Raw genomic sequence first — 22,410 nt, forward strand, 5'->3', positions numbered from 1 at the left:
GGTTTCCATCATACACAGGGTTTATAGTTTTTTTTTTTTTATGACTTTCAGCAGCCCCACTATACAAATTGTTCTAGCACCACTGCCCACACATGCTCTCACACTTTCACCAGTATTTATTCCTTCTTCTGTGCCCTCTCATGCACAAACACATACATAAACTCCTCTTTGCTCCCAATAGGCACACAACTACTCCTCCTTCCCAACACTCCCCTCCACCAACCACCACTCCCTTGCACCTGTGCGTGCACACACGCACACACTGTCCTCCTCCATGCACACGCGAGCAAACACTCTCCTACACATGCACAGATGTGCCCACTTAGCTTCTCTGGTGCTCTGGGTGCTGTATAGTAAAACTAGGGTAAGTTAAGTAAAACTTAACTGCAGTTAAGCACAGGCACAGCCTATTGCCCAGCCATTTGTTGGTTTGTTTTATTTAGCATCGTGTATTCATTCCCTCCTTCCATCTGTTAGTCTTTAAGGTTCCACTGGACTCCTTGTTGTTTTCATTCCCTCCCCATATTTCTTTTTCCTCTCTGAGGAGGTACCCTAGTTACTATGGCAACATAGATGTCATTAGACTAGGCGATGCTAAGGAACATCCGCAAGGCCAGCATAAATTCTGTTTATAGGATATTCTTACACAGCTAGCAGGTTTGCGAAATGTACTAACCTAAAGGAAGGCTTTCATGGTCACATGTTTGAAACAGGTGCCTGGCTGTCTGTCTAGAAAAGATGTGGAATGTTTGGACATGCATAGTACAATACTCAGATATAAAATCCCCCTCCCCCGTTGGGGGAGATGTGTAGGTCATCTCCCTGTAGAGTTTATGGATTAGAAAGCAGGGCTAGGTTAAGAGTGTAAGAAAAGGAATAAATAGTGAGGAAAGGGACATTATAGGAAATCAGAATTACTTACTAAGGTCTGCCTGGGCAGGTTTTGTTGGGAGGTAAGCAGTGCCTAATTTGTAATGAAAGAGGTACCAGGGCTCAAGAAAATTATGTGCCAGGGCTCAAGCAATTTTTTTACATTCATAACTGATGCAGCAAGCCCAGAGGTGCTGGGGCTATGAACTTTCAAGCCTAGAGGTTCAGGGGCTCAGCCCTGGAACAAATTAAACAGTGGGGGTAAGGCAAGTGACGAAGTCAATAATGTGTAATGCACCAGCTCACTAGAAAAGTGTTTCCATAAACTCTGTTGATATTTTAATACTGTACTTGGCTCTAAATTACCTAACCAGCTTGTTTATGTTTGAAACACAGGGAGGGAATTAGACCAGTGCTGGAAGATGCTGTGAAAAATCATGGAAGATAAAAGACGGAGAGCCAGAGTACAGGGTGGCTGGGCTGGACCAGTTAAGAGCAGAACAGCTTCATATGCAGGCAAGATATTGTGTATTTCTTTGTGTGTTCCTGGTTATGTTAATCTTTTTTCTCCTGTCTTTTTTTTTTAATAATTTTAATTATTTAAGTTTTTCCTAATATTTTATAGAGCTGTTCTAATCCTGAATGAATTTGATTTCTTGTGTGATCCTGGACACATCATTTGATTCAAATAGCCCCGCTGGAATATTGGAGAAAGTATCAATCCTCATGGAAATTATAGCTATAGTTTAGCTGAGTTGAGCTGCCTTGAGGAAATGAATTATATAAAGACTTACTGCTCATCTGTGACCCAGACATTTAGTATTCTAGGGGGAGCTGGTAGGAACACCTGTAGTTGGGCTGTCTAATGCTTTGCATTAGAAGCCCATGTTTTTTCTAGCATATAACTTTGCCACCTTGTAACATGAAGATTTGAAACTTTCCATGCTTGCCCTCTGCCTCGTGCAGATTTATTTATTTACTTATCTGTTTTTAAATTTCAGAAAAATAGATGATCCATTCTGAGAAAGAAGTTAGGGAAAACCAGGTAGGGTAGTTTTGCCAGTGTTCATTTTTCCCCAGCCATTTATTTGAGGAGCTCTAGTATTTTCATGCTTTGAATAAGAACTTGAAATTTGGTAAGGTAATAGTCCTGAGGGGTGAGAGAGCTTTTTGCTGCCCCTGTAGAAATGTACTGAAATTTGCAGACTTAGAAGGGAAAGTCTCCATTTGCACATGTAGGACTTGTTATAGACTTTCTTTTAAAATCTCTATACATTCTGTCTGCACTGAGGCTGCTCCCTACCTCCACTGAGCCTTGTGCATACTAAGCATAGAGCTAGCGATCCTGCCTTGGTGGACAATGCTGCAGCAGAAACAAAATACCGTTTGGCCTAGGGGAAGGTGTGCAGGAGGAGACCTTCCACTGACTCTAGTGTTAATAATTCCATGCTCTTCACACTCATTATTATCAAGAAGGTCCTTGTATCTTTCTTATCAAGCAGACAAATCTAATTCCCAAGATTCAAGATGGGATGACTGAGAGGTTGCACAAGGGCACTTCAGAGCTGGGAGTAGAATTCAGGTTTCCAAAATGGTAGACCCAGGTCTACTCCACAGCCTCTTTGCCTTTTAGAATGTTGTGCCAAATCTGTGTTTGGCTGTGCTCTCCATAAGTGTTGTCCATACTCCTCTGCAGAGCCAGAAATAGAATCCAGGATGCCTGATTCCCAGTATTCCTATGCTTGCAAAAAACTAATCATGTAAGTCACCCCAATGTATATTGTCTCCCACTAGTGGTTGATTCATACGGAGGATCACAGCTTATTACCAGTTTCTCCTGCAGCACAAATTGTAGTGGTCTGTGCTGGGTATCCGGGTTCCAGTCTTGCTGATGACCAATACCAGAGTGGGGGTGCTCAGTATGTTTCCACATGAAATGTGGGAACATGTGTAATTCTGTGGGCCAGTTAATGATAGAAAGGTAAGGGAGGTGTCATTTGATTGGTAAAAATCTACAGAATCAAAATGACACCTCCCTTACCTTGCTGTCATTAACTTGCCCACAAAATGAGATTTTACTACATTATGCTCCCAGACTGTGATGGAATTCTCTTTTTTTAGTTTTTTTTTTTTTTAACTTAGAAAATTACGCACGCAAAACTGTTAAAAGAGCATTGCAAACTGAAGTGCTCAGAAGGTAGGAAATGCTGGAATTAAAGTTGCCTGTATCACCTTAATTCAGCCCCCTGGTGTGTAGATTTTTTGGGTATGTAATAAACACATTTCCTAAATATCTTTTGAGTAGAACCATAATATTCCCTGAAGCCACGCCACTCTCATATTTTCAGCACCATAGGGGGATGAGCTCCTTGATGGAAAGCCTCTACTACCTTTAACTTACCATAGTCTAACATAAACAATGGCCACTATGATTTTAAATGGCTCACCTTTGTCAATTGGGTTACATTTTTATTTACTTCAGTTTATAAATTAGTTAAAAATGCTCCTGTCCTAGATTTTAGGTGCTTTTAATGATTATTAAAAACACGTCTGACTCTTCCCTTGCTCTTTTTTAAAACTTGGATGTAAGGGGGAAATCCTTGAAAACTGAACAGTGATTCCATTAGTTGTCCCTTAAAGGAATATTGGGTTTTCCACATAGTGAGATGTTCATTTCTCTGATCCCACTAGTTTGCTTGAGCCTGTTCTTTTCTTTGCCTTAGCTCCAGGGGCTTCTGCGGCCAGGAATCTTGTGTCAGTGGGCACTGATCAGACCTGGATGAGAAGAGAGCAGCTTCCACCCAAAAGACAATTTGTGTTTAAAGAACCAGCAGAGGTAAAAATGTAAATGGGTGTCCTGTCATCTCATCTTTTTGTTGATAAGTGGAAGAACAATTTATTTTTAAAATTAGTTGGCCTTACGAGGTGTAGTTCAAGAATACAGATATCTCAGTCCAAGCTTTTTGGGCCTCTATAACACACACTTTACAAACGTATTGCATGTGTGGCTTACAGGAAGCTAGGATCATCTTAACCGACCACAAATATTTTGATTTTCATTTGCTACCAGTGCCACTTTGTTCAGCAGAAGCAAATAAAATATTCTGGTCTAAAGCCAGAAAAATGAGCTCTGCCTATTGCTCCTTCTGCTGGGAATGCTTCATTGGCAGCATAGTCAACCTCTGATTTCTGGTGGGCGGAGGAGAGTAAGATCCAAGTTTCAACCCTTACCCCTTGGTCTGCCAGGGGATTACAGGGTAATGTGCTCATTCCCGTGGGAAGTGAGTTTCTTGCATGGAATTGGAGATTGGTTGCTTAGCCCTGTAAGACTGAAAAGGCAGTGCCTCACTTTTTTCTTGTAACTGTGCCAACATGCTCTCTGAATGGGACTACATCCTGCTTTCCTCACATGGAAGGAGGTTTACTATGATGAGGCAAACTGAAAATGGTATAGTTGAATGGGCCCTCCAAGAGTGACATTTACTTGAGGGAGAGAAGCTGGTATCACTGAGATAACTGGAATGATTATCAGGACAGCATGGTTGCTGATGACTTCCATTCTAGACTGAAGCCCTACTATGTAGGTGCAGACTGCGTGGGTGCTCTGGGGCTTAAGCCCCCACGGAAAAAAAATAGGGGGTGCTCAGTACCCACGAGCCACCAGTAGGTGGCAGGAGAATGTACATGGCTCACAGTGAAACCAGAAGATGGAAAGCATCCACGGGCAAAAACAAAAGTTAGTGCCTGTTCTCCCCCCCCCACCCTTCCTTTCTGTTGCAGTGGTAAAGATTAAACCACTTCTGGCTTTCACAGGAGACAACCATCCCAAGCTATGCAGGGGATTTTAGACTAGTAGCTCTTGCTGCCTAGTCTCTCTTTATATTTTTTGCTGCTTGTCTGAAACTAGAGAATTGCTCAGCCCCTTCCTCCAGGGAGTCGCTTCTGATTTTTCATCTGTGAAGGCAGGGAAAGCGATTCTCCAGTCTCAGCTGGTGTCCAGCAGCTATATGAGCAAACCAGTTCTCCTCTAGCTAGCCATACTTGCTGTAATTAGCACGTGATTCCAAAGAAGTACTAGCTGCTGGTGGGTGTTTCAGTGTGATAATGTCACCATTCCAAAACTGCCAGAGAATGTGTGTGTGTATGTTGATTAGCATTTCAGTACTGAGGGGCAGGCAGGTGTTGAAATCCCAAATCCATTCTACTGGAGGTGGGGCTGGGACTAGGATCAAAGTCCCTGTGAAGGTTTTGGTATCTACACAGTCACCACAGGGCTAGGAGTTCAGCCCTGTATAGCTGAGGCATGTCAGCCCATTGGTGTACTTACTTATCTGGTTTTCTTGTTGCCTGTCAGGTGGAACGCAAAGCTCCAGAGCCAAGAGTGATAGAGTGAGTATAATACTGGCTTCGCTACCCTCACTGTGTTACTTTCTCCTCCCGCAGCCCATGGTGGGATGGGCTAGATGGGTCTTCTGCATTTCTAATTGCTATATCTGTGGAAAGAATTTTCAGTACAAAATATGAGGTCCAGACTCAACTCTTTGATCCCAAACAGATTTTATATTCAGTAAAGTCCAAATCTTTTTTCACTTGTTTTAATTGTTTTGTTGGGTTTGTACAAACCAGTAGGAAAGAACAGTGGGGCTTTGTAATAAATTGGTCAGTTATACATAATGGTTTTGGATGTGTGCAAAGGTGGTAGGATCAACACACACAGCTTTCTCCCATCCTCTTTATTCTTGTGCCATGACAATGTTGTTTCTATGCTTCGGGTTTGTAACGTGGGGATAAGGTGTTAGGTTGGGTGTATTTGGAGGTTTGTAATCCAAAACTAGTGTGTGTTCGGGGGGGGGGTCTCCACACTGAAGAATTTTTCTGCTTTTCTATTCAGAACAGGAGCAGAATCAAGTAAACTGTTAGGTATATTTTTAATACTTTGGTCAGTGCGTTAATGGTGATGATGAAGGTCCCTAGATTTAAAACCTGTTTTTCCTTCCCAACAAAGTTAGGTTGCTGTGTGTGTATGTATTATCAATTCTCCCTTGTTAACATATTTATCTGGAATGATCCGTAATATAAACTGTTTTGGAAGTTACACTTGAAATCCCAAACTTCTTGATGTAAGGGCAGGTCCAGATGCAGTCAAAATTCCAGGCTACATCTGTCCCATGTTTAGTGCAAATATCCGGGATGGCAGATCAAACACTTTTTACCATGAGGGCTGAAGAATTGTAGCTGTTCGTAGGTGTCACCGTCAGACTGATAGTGGGGCTGTGTATTCAAGTGCTTCAGGCCATTGATGATCTTCCAGTGTGACATGGAGAGCTCATTCCCAGGATACGCTTATTCCTTGTGTGTCTGCATGTGTCATCCAATCATTAAATTACAGACTTTGGAATGGAGATTTGTTTGGGGTTAGAGGAGTTTCCTTAATGGGCAGTTCCTCAGAGTTGGGTTGTAGAGCTAACTCTTAATCTACTGTGCCAGTCATTTATTATTTCTTTCAAAAATTGTAAATATTTTTCCTTTTTGGAATTTTACATCTGCAGTTCAAGTAGTAGACTAGATAGCTATTGGTTACAGAAAACTAATCCAGGTGAAACACCCACGTGCCCAGCACTGGTGTGGTTGCGGAAATAGTTCCTCTTAATGTACTCTTGTTATGGGACGTGCAGAGAGTTTTCTGTCCTGATTCACTGAGAAATCATTGCTTTAGGATGTTACCAAATAGCATTTCACTAGAGGCACTTAGAGAAGCTGTGAAAGTAGCTGACCTTTCAGTCTATTTATTAAAGCTTCACAGTTCCCATTTCAGAGTGAGTGATAGAATAATAACAGAAAGGAAAGAAAGTACAGCTGTATCCAGATAACTTAATAAATACATAATTTTAAGAAATACATTGAAGGCCCACTGGCCCTTTTCAGTTGTTCTACTTCTGTTTAAGGGGGGTCAGGGTGGGGGAGACCGCAGCTGCCATTATGAAAATCTGGCAAGCAGGATAGAGTTCATATAATGCCCTTTTCTTCACTAAGTCGCTGAACATTATTGCACAGGTCTTTCGGGATTACTGCTTCGGCAATCCTCATAAACACCTCATGATGTGCAATACATGGTTCATTAAATATCACTTTTCTCACCATTATATAAGTTAGCCTCTGTGGGCATGCAAATGTGCACAGTGCTGTACAGTAAATAATTGTGCAGCACAGATCAGAGTTCCTGCTCCAAAGAACATACATTCTAAAGCAAGAGTGTGATGTAGTTGATAGAGCAGAAGACTGAATCAGGAGAGGTGAATTATATTGCTTGTTCTACCACTGACTTGCTCTATAGCCTTGGGCAAGTCGCTTTAACTCTCTGTACTTCATTTTCTCCTTTGTAAAATGAGGATGATGATATGTACCTCACAGGCAGCATAATTAATGATCTACGCTTTTAGATTCTTCGACAGAAGTGATGTACAAGTGCAAAGTCTTGTTTATTAATAAAGTCATTACAAAACATCATATATGGATTGGTGTGGATGCGAAACCAAATGTATGTGGAGGAAATGCTTCAGAGTACCATACATTTACTACAGTTCTCTGAGGGTGGGGAGGAGGTGGGTAATGGTGGTTAGTAGGCTGTTCAGGCGTATGGGAGAGCATGATGTTTGGAGCTAGTGAAAGAAACAATGGAAGTAGTTGAGAGACAAGCTCAGGCAGACCATTTGTAGACCAATATCTGCACTTCACAGCAATGCAGCAGGTAGCTGATAGAACAACTATTTTACCTCATGCAGCAGTTAAAATGTCATTTTCAAATCTGTCACTTGGTTTATATGTGGCACGTAGCACTTCCCACAGCATATTTATTTTGCTGGGCTAGGTAAAATGAGGGTAACTCTTCTAACTGAAGTTCCTGAGTGTGGTCTCCTCAGCATGAGTCAGACTGTGTGTGTTTATATTATGTATTTGGAAGGGGAATAGGGCCGTGAGGTCCTTTTTCCTTTAGCTCCCCTCCATCATCCCTCTCTACTTTTCTCTGGAGCCTGTAAACCCTATAGTGAGTATTTGGCCAGAGTGGAGGCTCCCACAAGCAATGGGAGGTGATCTGTGAGGGTAGAGCATGTTGTTTCCACAGCACTCCCAGCTTCTGCTGGCCCTGTCTCTGGCTTCCTTCTCCCTAGCCTCATTGCTCCTTCATGGTAGTATGTTGCACTGTCCTTAGACCACTTTCCTTAACCCAGGTTTGTAGGTGACTGGACCATGCATAGTTATCCATATGTATTATCTGTTTCTTGTATTTCATCCACCTGATGGCTGTTTCTTCTCTATGTCCTCAGTGAACAGGGCCTGTATGAGATCAGCACGTTGCCAACAGGAGTGTCTCAGTAAGTGGATCTTTTTTTTTCAGCACCTTCGTTGCTATTGAGTAATGGCATTCAGTCTTTCGAAGGTCTAATCTCCACTGGGATTTTGGTGATGCAGAGGATGGCTCTGGCAGGGATGTTGTTTCTCCCATGCCACCTTATGTGTCAGATGGCGCTGGAGGGGGATTCTGGCCCCTGGCATAACTGGTACATCAGGCTGCAGCAATGTGGTTAATTCTGAGCAGCATGGAAAAGGTTAGGAATCTATTGTTGGTGTGAGTGAAAATGAATTTATGCAGGTTATTATTGTGTTCAACTTCCAGTGGTGTAGTGGAATAGATAAAGTGGCCTTGATTGATTAGTCCATACCCTAGTGTAGGTCACTATAAACTCTTGGGACAGTAGTTTTCCTTTTAGCATTTTGGAATCATCACAACCCTGATGTTACCAGGATCAGGATGTTAGGTGATGCAGAGTATCTTCCCGTTACTGGGCTAGCACTTCTCTCTGACCTGGTAATTATCAAATACAAACCAAGAAGGGACACATCACTTTGTCAGTCAGGAAGGATAATTTAGCAGTAACAGAGTAGGCCCAGAGCATGTCCTGACCAGTAAAGGCCAGTTCATAGTATTATGGTCCAAGATACCTATTATCCTCAGCTGGTCGTTAGTCCCAAGGAAACAGCCCAGCCTGCAGTCTTTGTTAATCTAAAGGAAGATACCTGGGAAAGGTTTAACCTCTCTCTTTGTTCGTTTCATGTGTAAATGCCCTGTGTTGCTGCTTAAACAATGGGCATTTCCAGGGAATTAATGTCCAGTAGATTAGCCAATCTGGTATTGAGACTTTATTCTGTGTATCAGCTAAAAAGAACGTTTTAGGATTTTGGGCTGAAGCATGATATTTCAATAAAGTGATTTTGGAATCTATCAAGTCAACTTTCTCAAAGAGAGAATCTCTGTAAAAATGTATATATTATACAGTTTTATAGACATTTACAAAGTTCTCTGTACAGCCGCCACACCCCCTGTAAATGTGTACATACTTACAACTGCACTCCCTATCTCTGTAACTGCATGTGTTCCTGGGAGTCACAGCAGTGTAACAGAGGGGCATACTAATGGCTAGAGCCCTGCAAATCTGTGAATATCCGCTTTATATCCACCAATCATTTTTGTGAATCGCGTATCAGATGTAGATACAAATTTTGTATCCATGTAGGGCTCTACTGATGGCCTTAGGAGCCTTGGTGCAACAGGATCCAGCTTTTTAACAGGCTGCTAGTAGTTGACTAGCTATAGCAAGGAGTTCAGGCTTCTCACACTTCAAGATGACTACCCCTTTTTATTGTTGATGGAATGTAAGTATATTTCAGCAACAGTTCCACTTGAAACTGGTATATCTGGTAGCAGTAGGTGCTTATTTGCAGAAAATACTTTTTAGTACTTCTAATCCAAAACAGAAGTCCACATTTCCAGTGATCTGTGATCACAACTCTGTGCTAAGGAAATGAAACTCATTCCATACACAGCCATCTTGCCAATAAAAAACTTCTAGGTAGTCCAGAACAAGAACAAGGCACTCCATGGCTCGTTGTATCACATAGGCCAAGCTTACTGCCAGTCCAGAAATGCCTGCAAAAGCCATGAGAACAGTCCTGATGCTACCTTCTAGATTCTCTACATGGAAGAATTCAACAAATCTCTCAGAGCCTCTTTGGTTAGGTAGCCATTCTTGTTTGTCTGTGACTAGCAGGAATCATCTTATCACAGATGTGCTTGTGTGTGGATGCAATTCTCTTGGCTTATGCTTTTCAGGTGTTTTGCAACAAAAGTACTGAAAGAAACAAGGGTCACAATTCTACCTGTTTGTTATTCCATTACTGAAAATGTGGGTTGTAACTGCAGACACTGACTTTAGATCCTCCTAATTCTTGGTGTCTAGCTTCTAAAGCATCCCTGGGAGGCTCCCCCTCCTGGCTCCTGCCTGCCCACTTCTTGTTAGGATTCTAGTCTTTTCTGATTAGACAGAGATTTAGGTGAATTAGGATGGTAATACTCTATGCCTCTAAACTGATCTCTGAATATTATTTATAATCTGACCTGCCAGTGTTGGAGCAAAGACAGCTATTCTCTCTTCTTTACTTATATTAGGATTATCTATCTAGTTCTACTTTTCATTCATTTATATCCTTTTCCTGGTCAAAGTTGTGATATCATGTGACCTAATAGGAAAGCCAGACTGGTAACTTCACTCCTATTTTCCGCTGACAAATGAATGCGTGGTGGCTATATTGTATGGTTAAAGAAGCAATGCTGAAAATTTTTAGGTATGAAATTTGACTTGCTTTAAAATAATGAAAATATGAACAGAGAACAGTCTTGTGGAATTTAAGGCACTAGTTTAGTAAAACATTTAAGCACATGTTTAACTTTAAGCCACATGAGTTTAAGCATTTTGCCTGATTAAGGCCTAAAATGTTACTGCTTCAATACATTTTAAAACAAAAGCTGCTAATCTCATGTATTCAACTAGCTAAAATGCTTTTCGTTTCCCCTGCTTTATTTGCTTCAGAGTTAGCAGTAATACTTCCCAGATTTTTCTGCCTATCGATAATACAAAAATGTGTGGGGCATGAAGAGGCACTGTATACACTTGAAGGTTTTCATTTTGGCTCCATCTAAAAACTTGAAAAACATTTACACCTCTACCCCGATATAAAGCGTCCTGATATAACATGAATTTGGATATAACACGGTAAAGCAGCGCTCCGGGGGAGGGGGGCGGGGCTGTGCACTCCAGCGGATCAAAGCAAGTTCGATATAACACGGTTTCACCTATAACGCAGTAAGATTTTTTTTTTGGCTCCCGAGGACAGTGTTATATCAGGGTAGAGGTGTATTTAATAAAAAAACAGGTATATGCACAGTGTACGTTTCCCGCTTCCTCTCTTCAATCTGTAACTTTTCTACAATAGGGTTCATTTGATTCCTGGCTTCATTGACTCAAAACAAGCAGACTGGATGTTTGAACAACTGCTCCAAGAGATCCCCTGGAGGCAGAGGACTCACCTCAGGCAGGGTAAATGTGCAGTACTTAATGTAATTGCCTTGACTCCTATGTCAAAATCCTTACTCTTGCTTTCATTTCCTATCACCATGACTATTAGAACTCCCTTGTCTGTTCCCTCCCAAGTCTCAGTTTTCCACACTCACGGGTGTAGAGGGTGCTGCTGCGGCTCGGTTTTTACATATCTAAAGAGGCATGTCCGCATCATCCTATCCTCAAACAACTCTGTGATGCCCCATTAATTCCAGATCAAAGTGAAAATTCCCCTCCTAGAATTGCTCTGCTCTGTCCCTTCAAATATTCTCACCACTGATGTTGCTAGAGTCTTCTCCTCTGCAGTCCCTGCTTTTTTCTTTCTCTCCACATATCATCTCTCATTTAAAATCTCAGCAGTAAATAATTCTCTTCTCCCTTGTCTTTGCCTATATCATTTTCTTTTTCTGCTTTTATTCTATTTTATTTAATTCTGTAAAGCATGTTGGTTGCAATTTGTTAGACTGAAGAACACAGCCTTACTTTAGACTCAGGCACACTTGTGTGCAGTAAGCATGTGAAATGCCTGCTATTCCAGTTGTGTTCACTGGGAGGCACCTGTGCTATTGCTTAGCCGCTGTTACTCAGCACTGGGCATAAAGTTATAATGTTATCTAACTGGTATAGAACAGGCCCAGAGAACCCTTGTCCTAGTCCTGCCAAGCAAGCCATTGGTCCTGAACAAACCTGTTCAAAGTCTGCATTTCTTCTTTGAATGCTTCATGTCCATTCCATATTAGGTGTGTATGCTCGCAGTGCCGGAAGTTTTTCACTCAGCAGTATCCATAGGGGACCGGCTCTGGTGCTCTCTGGACTGGCGCCCGCATGGCGCGATATAAGGGGCGCTGCCAGCTCCCCCCACCCTAAGTTCCTTCTTGCTGCCAGTGACACTGCTGGAACTTCTGCTGCTTCGGCTAGCATTTTTTCATTCTCAGTTCTTGTGAAATTTGAAAAACTTGTAATATAGTTGTATATAGTTAGTAGTTCTCAACTCTTCGTTAGTCCTGAATGGGACTCAGCCAGGTGATGGGGCATGCCCCGCTCCCCTGGCTTTAAGTCCTGCGATGGCTGCAAACGGCCTACGCCCGTCAGTGATCCACAAAGCAGCTGCCTAAGGTGCTTAGGCGAAGGGCACATAAGTGACAAGTGCTGTCTCTAAGTCCTTCAAACCTAGGACGAAGAAGGAGCATGATATCCGTCTGAAAGCGCTCCTGATGGAGTAGGCAGTGGAGAGGGCTGGGGGCGAGCCACGACCTGTGTTGGGCAGTTCAACACCCCCATTGGGAACTTGGGCCTCAGGTTGAGCGGTGCAGCCCATCCCATACTTCGCCTGCAACTCCGGATAGCAGTGCAGGCCCGGGCCAGCTTCAGGTGCTGTTGATGCCCGAAGCCCTTCAAGTGGCTCAGGAGATCCTGACCCTCCCAGTGCCGCCCACACCGGCTCCAGCAGTACCCCAGTTTCAGAGAAAACCCGCATTGGGACCTATATGTGTGTCACTGCCTCAGCGGCACCATTCCCCATCGAGAGGGACAGCCCGCCATCGCTCGCCCACCTGAAGCCGTCATGCCTCAGGATGGGAGAGGCAGGCTCAGTGGAGCCCTCTTTGGTCCCCGCACCAGGGGCACCGATTGAGGGACTCGAGGTGCACCTCACCAGTGGAATGGCGCAGACCCTCTAAGGCACGTGCTACCCAGCAAGAACTCCAGGACCGGCCCCGACCGTCTCCAAGGGCCCAGTACCAATCCTGGGACCAATCGGACACCAGAGACCGCCGATCGCCAGGCCGTCTCCTCCCGTCTCCAAGAAGGAGATTGCCCTACTCAGGACGATCTCCCAGCAACTGGCCCGTAGTAGCTCCCAGTCCCGTTTGGCGTCCCGGTACTGGTTGAGTATGTAAGGCATGGATCACTGGGTATCCGATGCAGATCCACTGAACGCCATTGGTCCCCGAGAGCCTGACCAAGACAGTCTCGTTTGGACAGGTCAGCTTCAGGCCGCAACGACCAGCACCGATCAGACAAGAGCCACCACTCAGCCAATCCTGGTCAACCGGTACTGACCACTCGGCTGGTAGCTCCATCTCGGAGCAAAGTTCTCTGACTGCACGACAAGCCCCAGTATCAATGGTGCCGACTACATTATCAGCACCAAAACCTGCCCCATGGCCCCAAGAGCAGTGGCCGGTGCCATGGTACCCGTGGAACCCCTGGGGGTTCACCCAGCCTTCCCAGGCTGCCCAATCAGTGTCAGGAGCCTCGGAATCCCATCCCCTTCTGGTGCTCGAGGCTTCGGGGGTAAGACCCTGCAGGTTCAGGAGGACCCAGGGGAGCAAGCTGCTGGACCACCAATGGACGTGGCAGTTCCCGTGGCACTGGCATCGTCCTCGTCGTCGGCAGACGAGGCGGTCACGGGGCCCCCTTACCCAGTTCCTCAGGATGACGCCAGGGCTCACCAGGAACTTTTGAAGAGGGTCACTTCCAACCTAGGGCTTCAGGCAGAGGAATTAGAGAGCCTGAGGACTCTTCTGTTTAATGTCCTCGGCTCCCGCCATAGTGGCCCTACCCCTTCATTAAGGGGTCTCCAAAATCACTAATGCCCTGTGGCAGACCCCCACTTCCCTGACCCCATCTTTAAAGGGACAAACATAAATACTTTGTGCCAACCAAAGGGCATGAGTACTTATATTCCCACTCTGCCCCCAGTTCCCTTGTGGTTGAGGCAGTTAACCACAAGGAGAGGCAGGGATAACCCCCAAAAATAAAGACTCAAGGAGGATGGCTCTTTTCGTATGTAACTTTATTTGTCTTCCAGCCTTCAGCTGAGAGTAGGCAATCACCAAGCCCTCCCTGGCCGATATGACTTCAATATATGGCAAGCCATGGCCATGTTCGAAGGGTTGCTCCCCGACACTTCCAAGAAGGAGTTCCGAGCAATCATCGATGAGGGCACAACTGCAGCCAGGGCGGCCCTCCAGGCAGCATCTGATGCTGCTGCCCACACCATGGCTTCCGCTATCTCCATGCAGCGAGTCTTTTGGCTGCTCCTCTCTGGGTTGTCCCCCAAGACCCAGCAGTCATTGCAGGACCTGCCCTTCAATGGCAGGGCCCTATTTGCGGAGCAAACAGAGAGCGAATTGCATGGCCTCAAGGACTCCCGTACCACCCTAAAAACCCTGGGTCTCTACACCCCAGCCCCGGCGCGTAAGCAGTTCAAACCACAGCAGGGCCAGGGGAGTCAGCCTCGACCGGACCAGCCCCATAAATGAGCCAAGGGTTACAAGCGCCGCCTGAGCCACTTGCCACCACCCTCTGCCCAGTCGGGCTCGACCTGTAATAAGCAGGGAGCCAAACAGTTGTTTTGAGTATGCGCCCGGGGGCGACCTTCCAGACTATTCCCCGGATCCATCTTTCCCAGTGTTCTCCGACCACCTTTCTCCTTTCCTTCCAGCTTGGACTGCTATAACTTCAGACTACTGGGTCCTCAACACAGTGGAACGGGGTTATACCTTCCAGTTCCTTTCTATCCTCCCTTCCCACCCACCTTCCCCATCCCTCTTCAAGGACCCCTCTCATGCGAGTCTCCTCGCACAGGAGGTAAAGGGGTTACTACAGTTGGGTGCGGTGGAAGAAGTTCCTCTTGAGTACAGGAACAAGGGGTTCTATTCCTGGTACTTTTTAATCCCAAAGGCCAAGGGCAGTCTACGGCCCATCCTGGACCTGCAAGACCTCAAAAAGTACCTACAGAAGCTAAAGTTCCACATGGTCTCTCTGGCTTCTATTATCCTCTCTCTGGATCTGGGAGACTAGTATGCCGCCCTCGACTTGGACTCATACTTCCACATAGTGAGCTTTCAAGGACACAGACAGTTCCTCCGGTTTACGGTAGGGCCCCACCACTACCAGTTTACGGTCCTGGCGGCGACAGCACCGAAGGTGTTTACCAAGTGCATGTCGATGGTAGCAGCTTACCTTAGGTGCTAGGGTATCCAGATCTACCCGTTCCTCGATGACTGGCTCATCAAGGGTGGCTCCAGGTCTCAAGTCCGAAGGGATGTTGTGGTTCTTCAAGCCACGTGCCACTCTCTGGGCCTGCTGGTGAACGACGACAAGTCGACGTTCGTGCCAGTGCAGAGGATAAAGTTAATCAGAGCAGTCCTCGACTCTACCTGCACCAAGGTGTTCCTGCTGCTGGAAAGGTTCCACACGATGGTGAACCTCATAGAGAAAGTCTCCGCATTCCCTCTGATTACAGCCAGGGTCTGTCTGCGCCTGCTGGGCCACATGACAGCATGCACTTACGTGGTCTGCCGTGCTAGGCTCCGGATGTGTCCCCTGCAACAATGGCTGACGACTGTCTATTCCCAGTCCCAAGACCCCCTGGAGAAGATTGTTACATTCCCCAGGCGATACTTACCTCGCTGCAATGGTGGACCAACAAGACAGTCCTGAAAGGGGTTCCATTCGACAACCCTCCTCACTCCATCGAGTTGGTGTCAGACGCCTCAGCTGGGGGCACATCTTGGCAACCTTCAGACACAGGGGATGTGGTCCCCAGAGGCGGCATGGTTACACATAAACGTCAAAGAGCACCGAGCAGTCCGGCTGGCGTACAGAGTCGTCTTGCCCCACCTGTCGGGCAAGGTGCTACGAGTCCTGGTGGACAACACAGCCTCGATGTTCTACATCAACAGACAAGGGGGAGCGTGCTCGTCAGCTCTCTGTCAGGAGGCACTCCATCTGTGGGACTTCTGCATCAGCCATGAAATCCAACTGGAAGCTTGTCACCTTCCTGGCATCAGGAATACACTGGCAGACCAGCTCAGCAGGGACTTCTCCTCTCACCACGAGTAGTCACTCCATACCGAGGTAGCCTGCATGATCTTCCAAAGGGGGGGAACTCCCCAAGTGGACTGTTCGCTACCAAACAGAACAGGAAATGCCACCAGTTTTGTTCTCAACAGGGTCTGAGCAAAGCCTCCCTCTCCAATGCCTTCCTCCTGTCATGGTCAGGGAGCCTGATGTATGCGTTCCCTCCGATTCCATTCATCAGGAGGGCCCTGGCAAAGATCAAGCGAGACCAGGCACAGATTATCATGATCACCCTGGCGTGGCCTCGCTAGAATTGGTTTGGCATGCTCATGAGCCCTGGCCCGTGCCCAACTGACCGGACCTGCTGTCGTAGAACCACGGTCGGCTCTTACACCCCAACCTCAGGTCCCTCCATCTCTCGGCGTGTATGCTGCAGGGCTGAACCCGGAGGAGCGGACCTGTTCAGAAGGAGTCCAACAGGTCCTCCTGGAAAGTAGGAAGCCCTCAACTAGACTGACTTACCTGGCCAAGTGGATGAGGTTTTCCCGCTGGACGTCCGAACAGGGCATCTCTCCCTCGCTTTCCTCCATACAGGCTGTCCTGGACTACCTGCTCCATTTGAGGAACCAGGGCCTGGCACACTTCCATTAGAGTGCATCTTGCGGCCATCTCCGCTTTTCACCCGCTGATCCAAGGACAGATGGTGTTTTCCCATGACATGATGGTCAGATTCTTGAGAAGGCTGGAGAGACTCTTCCCGAGGTGCAGGCTCCCTTCTTGCAGTGGGATTTTAGTTTGGTCCTCTCTAGGCTCACTGGCCCGCCCTTTGAACTGCTGGGTTCCTGGTCCCTTTCCCATCTGTCATGGAAGGTCGTGTTCCTGGTGGCGGTGTGGTCGGCGAGAAGGGTCTTGGAAATTAAAGTCTTGACCTCAGAACCACCATACACAGTCTTCTACAAGGATACGGTTCAGTTGCGGCCCCACCCGGCCTACCTGCCAAAGGCGGTCTCCACCTTTCATATGAACCAGGACATCTTCCTCCTGGTGTTCTGTCCCAAACCTCACAAGACCAGTGAAGAGAGGCATCTTCATGCCCTGGACATCTGGAGGGCCTTGGCTTTTTACTTAGAACATACCAAGCCTTTCTGAAAATCGACTCAACTCTTCATCTCTACAGCGGATAGGATGAAGGATTGTCCAGTGTCCTCGCAGACGATTTCCAATTGGATTACTTTGTGCATAAGAACCTGTTACGACCTGGTGGGGGTTCTGCCACCGCTGGTTGTCAGAGCCCACTCGACGAGAGCCCAGGCATCTTTGGCGGCCTTCCTGGCATACATCCCTGTCCAGGACATCTGTAGAGCCGCAACGTGGTCCTCTGTTCACACGTTTACCGCTCATTATGCCATCACTCAGCAGGCCAGGGATGATGCTGGGTTCAGCAGAGCTGTGTTGCAATCTACACCTCAGTGAACTCCTACCCACCTCCAGGGGTGCTGCTTTGGAGTCACCTAATATGGAATGGACATGAGCAAGCACTCGAAGAAGAAAGACAGTTACCTTTTCCGTAACTGGTGTTCTTTGAGATGTATTGCTCATGTCCATTCCACAACCTTCCCTCCTTCCCCACTGTCAGAGTTTCTGGCAAGAAGGAACTAAGGGTGGGGGGAGCCGGCCGGGCCCCTTATACCACGCCATGCGGGCGCCACTTCAGGAGTGCCAGAGCTGGTCCCCTGCGGATACTGCTGAGGGAAAAACTTCCGGCACCGGTGCATGTGGTGAGCACACACATCTAATATGGAATGGACGTGAGCAACTCATCTCGAAGAACACCAGTTACGGAAAAGGTAACTGTCTTTTATTGAGGCATACTAAAGGGAGTGCAGAATGGTAACAGTTACCTATCGAACACGTGAAGTAACCACTAAGCTAATTCTGCCACAAGCTGAAGATGCTGAAAGTGCTTTTATCCTGTTTTAGGATCAAACCACACACTAGGGATATCTGGCAAAATGTTCCGGTTCAGCCCAGCTGCACACAACTTACATCGTACCTCAGCAATGCTCCACCTTCCCATTGCTCCATCCTTTTCAGTAGACATTCCCTAAAACTGATGTGAATGTTTTGGGCAGCATTTAAACTAACAGAAAGCAAAGCAACCAGAAGCTACAGGTAAAGCTTAAGGTTGGCCTCACCATCCATACCTCACCCCAACATGCCTACCTGTTGTAGCCCAGAAGATGAGAAATTTTGCGTGGTTCTGAGACCTCTGCAAGGCATGGACCCCACACAGAGGGACGATTAGAATTTTAGGCCTATTTCTGAATTTACTTGCTTCATTGGGTACCATTTAGACTCTTCATGGAGGGGTGAGCACTTTTTAGGAGCCACCTTTTAATTTGGGGTGAGAAGGTTATTGTTTCTTGATCATCACTTGCAAGAAGCTTCTTGACAGTCTTGCACTTTCACCTCTTCACTTCCTAGCCAGTTGATACCTGATTTGTAAAGTTTTCCTATTGTTCTTTCTTTAGATCTATCTTGCAAGGAGCCCAGACTTACTTCCTGGTATGGGGAACTTCCTTACACTTACTCCAGGTTAACGATGCAGCCAAATCCTAATGTATGTACTAATTTATGATGGCTTTTTCTTTGTAGATTGCAGTAATAACAACTTTTTAAAAGATAGACAAACATTTGCACTGTGATCTGATCTGATTCATGATTACCAAAGTAGGTCAATGGCATATATGCCTGCTTTATGGAGTTTCATTATTTGTGGATGTATTCAGACTTATAATTTATCACTTTGATGAGGAGCCTTTTCTGGTGGTAGGGGACTAGCAATCACTACTCTTAAATTCTATTCCAAGTTCTGCTTTTGACCAAGTTCTGACGTTGGGCATGTCTCTTAACCATTCTGTATGCCTCAGAGACAATATCATATTATTTATGATAATAAACTCCCTTTAAGAAACTTTAAAAATAAACACTTCTTGATTCTTCTTTAGGCAGCATTCAGGCATATTCTCTCTGCGTGTCTGAGTGTGATCAGATTGTACCGTATAATTTCCCACGTCATTTTGCTATTTTTTGAAGGGTCAGAAACCTTGCTAAGTGACTTGTTGACTTTTTGTTCATGCTCAGTCACACTCTGTCAACCTGTTGTCCATTTGGACTGTCTCCGGACGTTTCTTTGTTTGGAATTTCCATGGCAATAGATTCCCATGTTTTAAGCCATAAATTAAGAATAACTAGTGAGAACTAGGTTACATGAGAGAGTGCTTCTGTCGAGTCCCAGATATCTTCACTGCTGCCAAGGAAAGATGCGTCCCAACAAAACAGAATTTGAGGGAAATTGGATTTTGCACACAGTGCTTGAGTAAACAATCTGAGATGGAAGGGTCTGGCAGTCATGATAATGCTCTAGTAAAGGCTGTGTAATTTAGGATGGAAAAATACAGACAGCCCATGGATTGGGATGTATTCAGTTACATAGTGTTTTATTTAAATGTTTTTCTAGAAAGAGGTGGTGGAGTCTGGATGGCTTTGGAGGTTGGCAATGCCATATGGAGCCTTTCACCTGCAGATTGGTTGTTCAAATCCAGCTCAGAATAGCTAAGCAGTGAAAGCTATTACCAGTTGGTGGGGGGTTAGTATGAGGTTAGAGATGAGGCAAGGTGGTGGGTTAGTATGAAGAAAACTTGCCTACCATTGTGTGTGATGTACTTCTTCTATGGAAAGGCAAAGACCCTCAGTCTTCAGGACTGTCAGTCTGATTCTCTCTTTCTCCTCCCCTTTTCTGACTCCTTTGCAGCTGGGGCTTTCCCTGGTGTGAAGGACTCCCCATGTGGCATAAAGTCTGCATAGCTCTGGCGATCCCTGCCTGGCAGAACGGGACCATTACCACCAGTGTATCTTAAAGCAACCTCAGGATCCAGGTAGAGGGATAGAGGTTTAGAGCATAGCTTAGCCGCACCCAAGTATCAGGCCCTGAAAGTTTGATTTGTAACAGAAGCATCACCCCTCCTTTAAAAAAAAAAATAATAATAAAGTAAGTGTGAGGATAATAGGAACTTGAAATCCTAATAAGTGCTTATGGTTGTGTGAATCATGATATTAGAAAGATGTTTCCTTGTAAGCAGTGAAATATTTGGTAACCTGGTAACCTTTCATAACAAGAGGACTTCAGTTACTGCTCATTTACAGTGGAGTTCCTATTGAATCACACATTCGCATCCACATTTCTATCTGATGAGGTTGCCGGTAGGAATATTGTCAGAGTGGAAATCAAAGAAATCCAGTAATGATCAGGCAGTTACTAGAAAGTGGTGCTGGTAATTCCTCGTAAGCCCTCTCCTGTCAGTTCATTTCATATTCCTCACAAACTGTAATCCTGGAGATCCAATGGTTTTCTCTTCAGGCAGCCCACTTGTTAAATGTGACACTTCAATGCAATAATCTCCCTGAACTACAAGCTATTTTCATAGATAATCATTCACATGGCACCTAGGTATTGAGGTGGTGACTGAACTAGAAATACATAGGATAGATAAGAATGTTGTGATTAGGTTCCAATGCCAGAGCCAGTAGACAAACGGACCCCGGGTGAACATGAAGGAGGCATAGAGGAGGAGACTGGGAGCCGAGTCTCTTGGGTTCTATTCTGTCCTCTGCCACTGACTTGCTGTGCAACCATGAATAAATCCCTTAACCCCATGTGCCTCAATGTTTCCACTTTTATATAATGGGGTAATGATTCTGACGTATCTCACATTGGGGCTAGAAACTTAGTTACTGGCTAAAAGCACTATGAGATCCTCAAATTAAAGGCATGATATAAATGTGTAAAATCATTATTAAATACCCATGATGCATTGGAAGCAATTACAGTAGAATCTGTATAATTGCTATAGAGACTGGGCACAGAAATATGTTAACAATACAATGGCTGTAGTTCATGGAGCTTGAGATCCACTTATGTCTTGAATCACTTTATAGCATAAACTATTAGAACATTACAATCAAAACACAGAAGGTGAGCTGGGCTCATTAAGCAGTACTATTAGGGCAGGGAATGCAGGGACACAGAGTGGCAATGTTATGCCAGCACTCACCGTGTACTCCTGGTGAACAACTCCAGGCTTCATGTGCCAGTTAGCCACTGGTTCCAGAAGGGCTGACTTCCTCATGAGTTGCAAAACTGAGGTCTTGACCATTTGTGGTCATAGAAGATTGCCGTTCAGTGTTCTTTAGTCATCATCTCAGTTAGCACCCATAATGTTTATCCCTGGGCCCCTTAAGCAGATTTCATTCTCATAGTTAACCAGGAGGGCTGGAACAGCCACAATGCTATGAAAGGCCAGATGGCCATGCGAAGCAGAATGGCAGCATGGCCTTGGTGATGAAATAGCAATGACTCAATGCTAACATGACCACACAGAGCAGAAGGGCTGCACTTCTGCTGCACTGGAAGCATGTACTAAAAGTTTAGGAGAGGCATAGGGTCAGTTGGCTTCACGTTTATTATGCAAAAATATTGTGGGCCTTGTACCCCTTCTAATCCCAGTGATTTTGCTTTTGCTTCGCCTCTCTGATACGCTGAAACTTTTCCCCTTCTGTACTGGCACTTTCTCCAGTGCGTCTACCTCACCTCCTGCTCTTCTCCCTATGACCACTTTGCTGTGCTGATTGCAGTGGCATCCTCTGCTGACCATGCTGAAGGAGCACATCGAAAAGGCCACCGGTCACACCTTCAACTCTCTGCTCTGCAATCTGTACCGAAACGAGAAGGACAGTGTCGACTGGCACAGTGATGATGAGCCATCATTGGGGAGAAACCCTGTCATTGCTTCGCTCAGCCTTGGTGCCACCCGAATCTTTGAGATGAGGAAGAAACCCCCACCTGTGAGTGTTTTCTTACTCTCCCCCTCATTCTCATTTTCTCAATTCTTGGGATCTAGATAGCAGTGTGAGGTTCCCATCACTAGTAATACTACATTACCGTGAAATGCAAGATCACCAAAAGGGGAGGACACTGTATCTGCTTTCCAATGTATTATGTCCCACTCAAAATGATTCCAAAACACACCATATCCTGGATACAATAAATACAGGAATCACTTCACCTATCTCTGAAATGCGGCCATTCTGAATTGGAATGCAACAATTGTTTAACAATGCACAGGAACATTTCACTACAGTGAAATTACATTTTGAGGATTCCTGCAGCCATGGTAAAGACCTTCCAAGTTAGCTAGAGCAGTGGTTCTCAACCTTT

The 22,410-nt window shown here is 45.5% G+C and overlaps 1 protein-coding gene across 1 annotated transcript in view; it reads left to right on the top strand.

Moving 5' to 3' along the window:
• Nucleotides 1–1,269: 1,269 nt before the first annotated feature.
• Nucleotides 1,270–22,410, top strand: part of ALKBH3 (alkB homolog 3, alpha-ketoglutaratedependent dioxygenase) — a 49,650-nt gene continuing 28,509 nt past the window's right edge. The window contains exons 1-7 of the mRNA XM_029911507.1: nt 1,270–1,386; nt 3,594–3,706; nt 5,225–5,259; nt 8,196–8,243; nt 11,200–11,303; nt 18,665–18,753; nt 21,828–22,037. Coding sequence (XP_029767367.1) covers nt 1,308–1,386; nt 3,594–3,706; nt 5,225–5,259; nt 8,196–8,243; nt 11,200–11,303; nt 18,665–18,753; nt 21,828–22,037 — 678 coding nt within the window. The 5' untranslated portion in view covers nt 1,270–1,307. The remainder of the gene's footprint in view (nt 1,387–3,593; nt 3,707–5,224; nt 5,260–8,195; nt 8,244–11,199; nt 11,304–18,664; nt 18,754–21,827; nt 22,038–22,410) is intronic.

The sequence above is a fragment of the Terrapene carolina genome, unplaced genomic scaffold (genome assembly GCF_002925995.2).
Source record: "Terrapene carolina triunguis isolate 2854851 unplaced genomic scaffold, T_m_triunguis-2.0 Scaffold96, whole genome shotgun sequence".
In the NCBI taxonomy this organism is placed as follows: domain Eukaryota; kingdom Metazoa; phylum Chordata; order Testudines; family Emydidae; genus Terrapene; species Terrapene triunguis.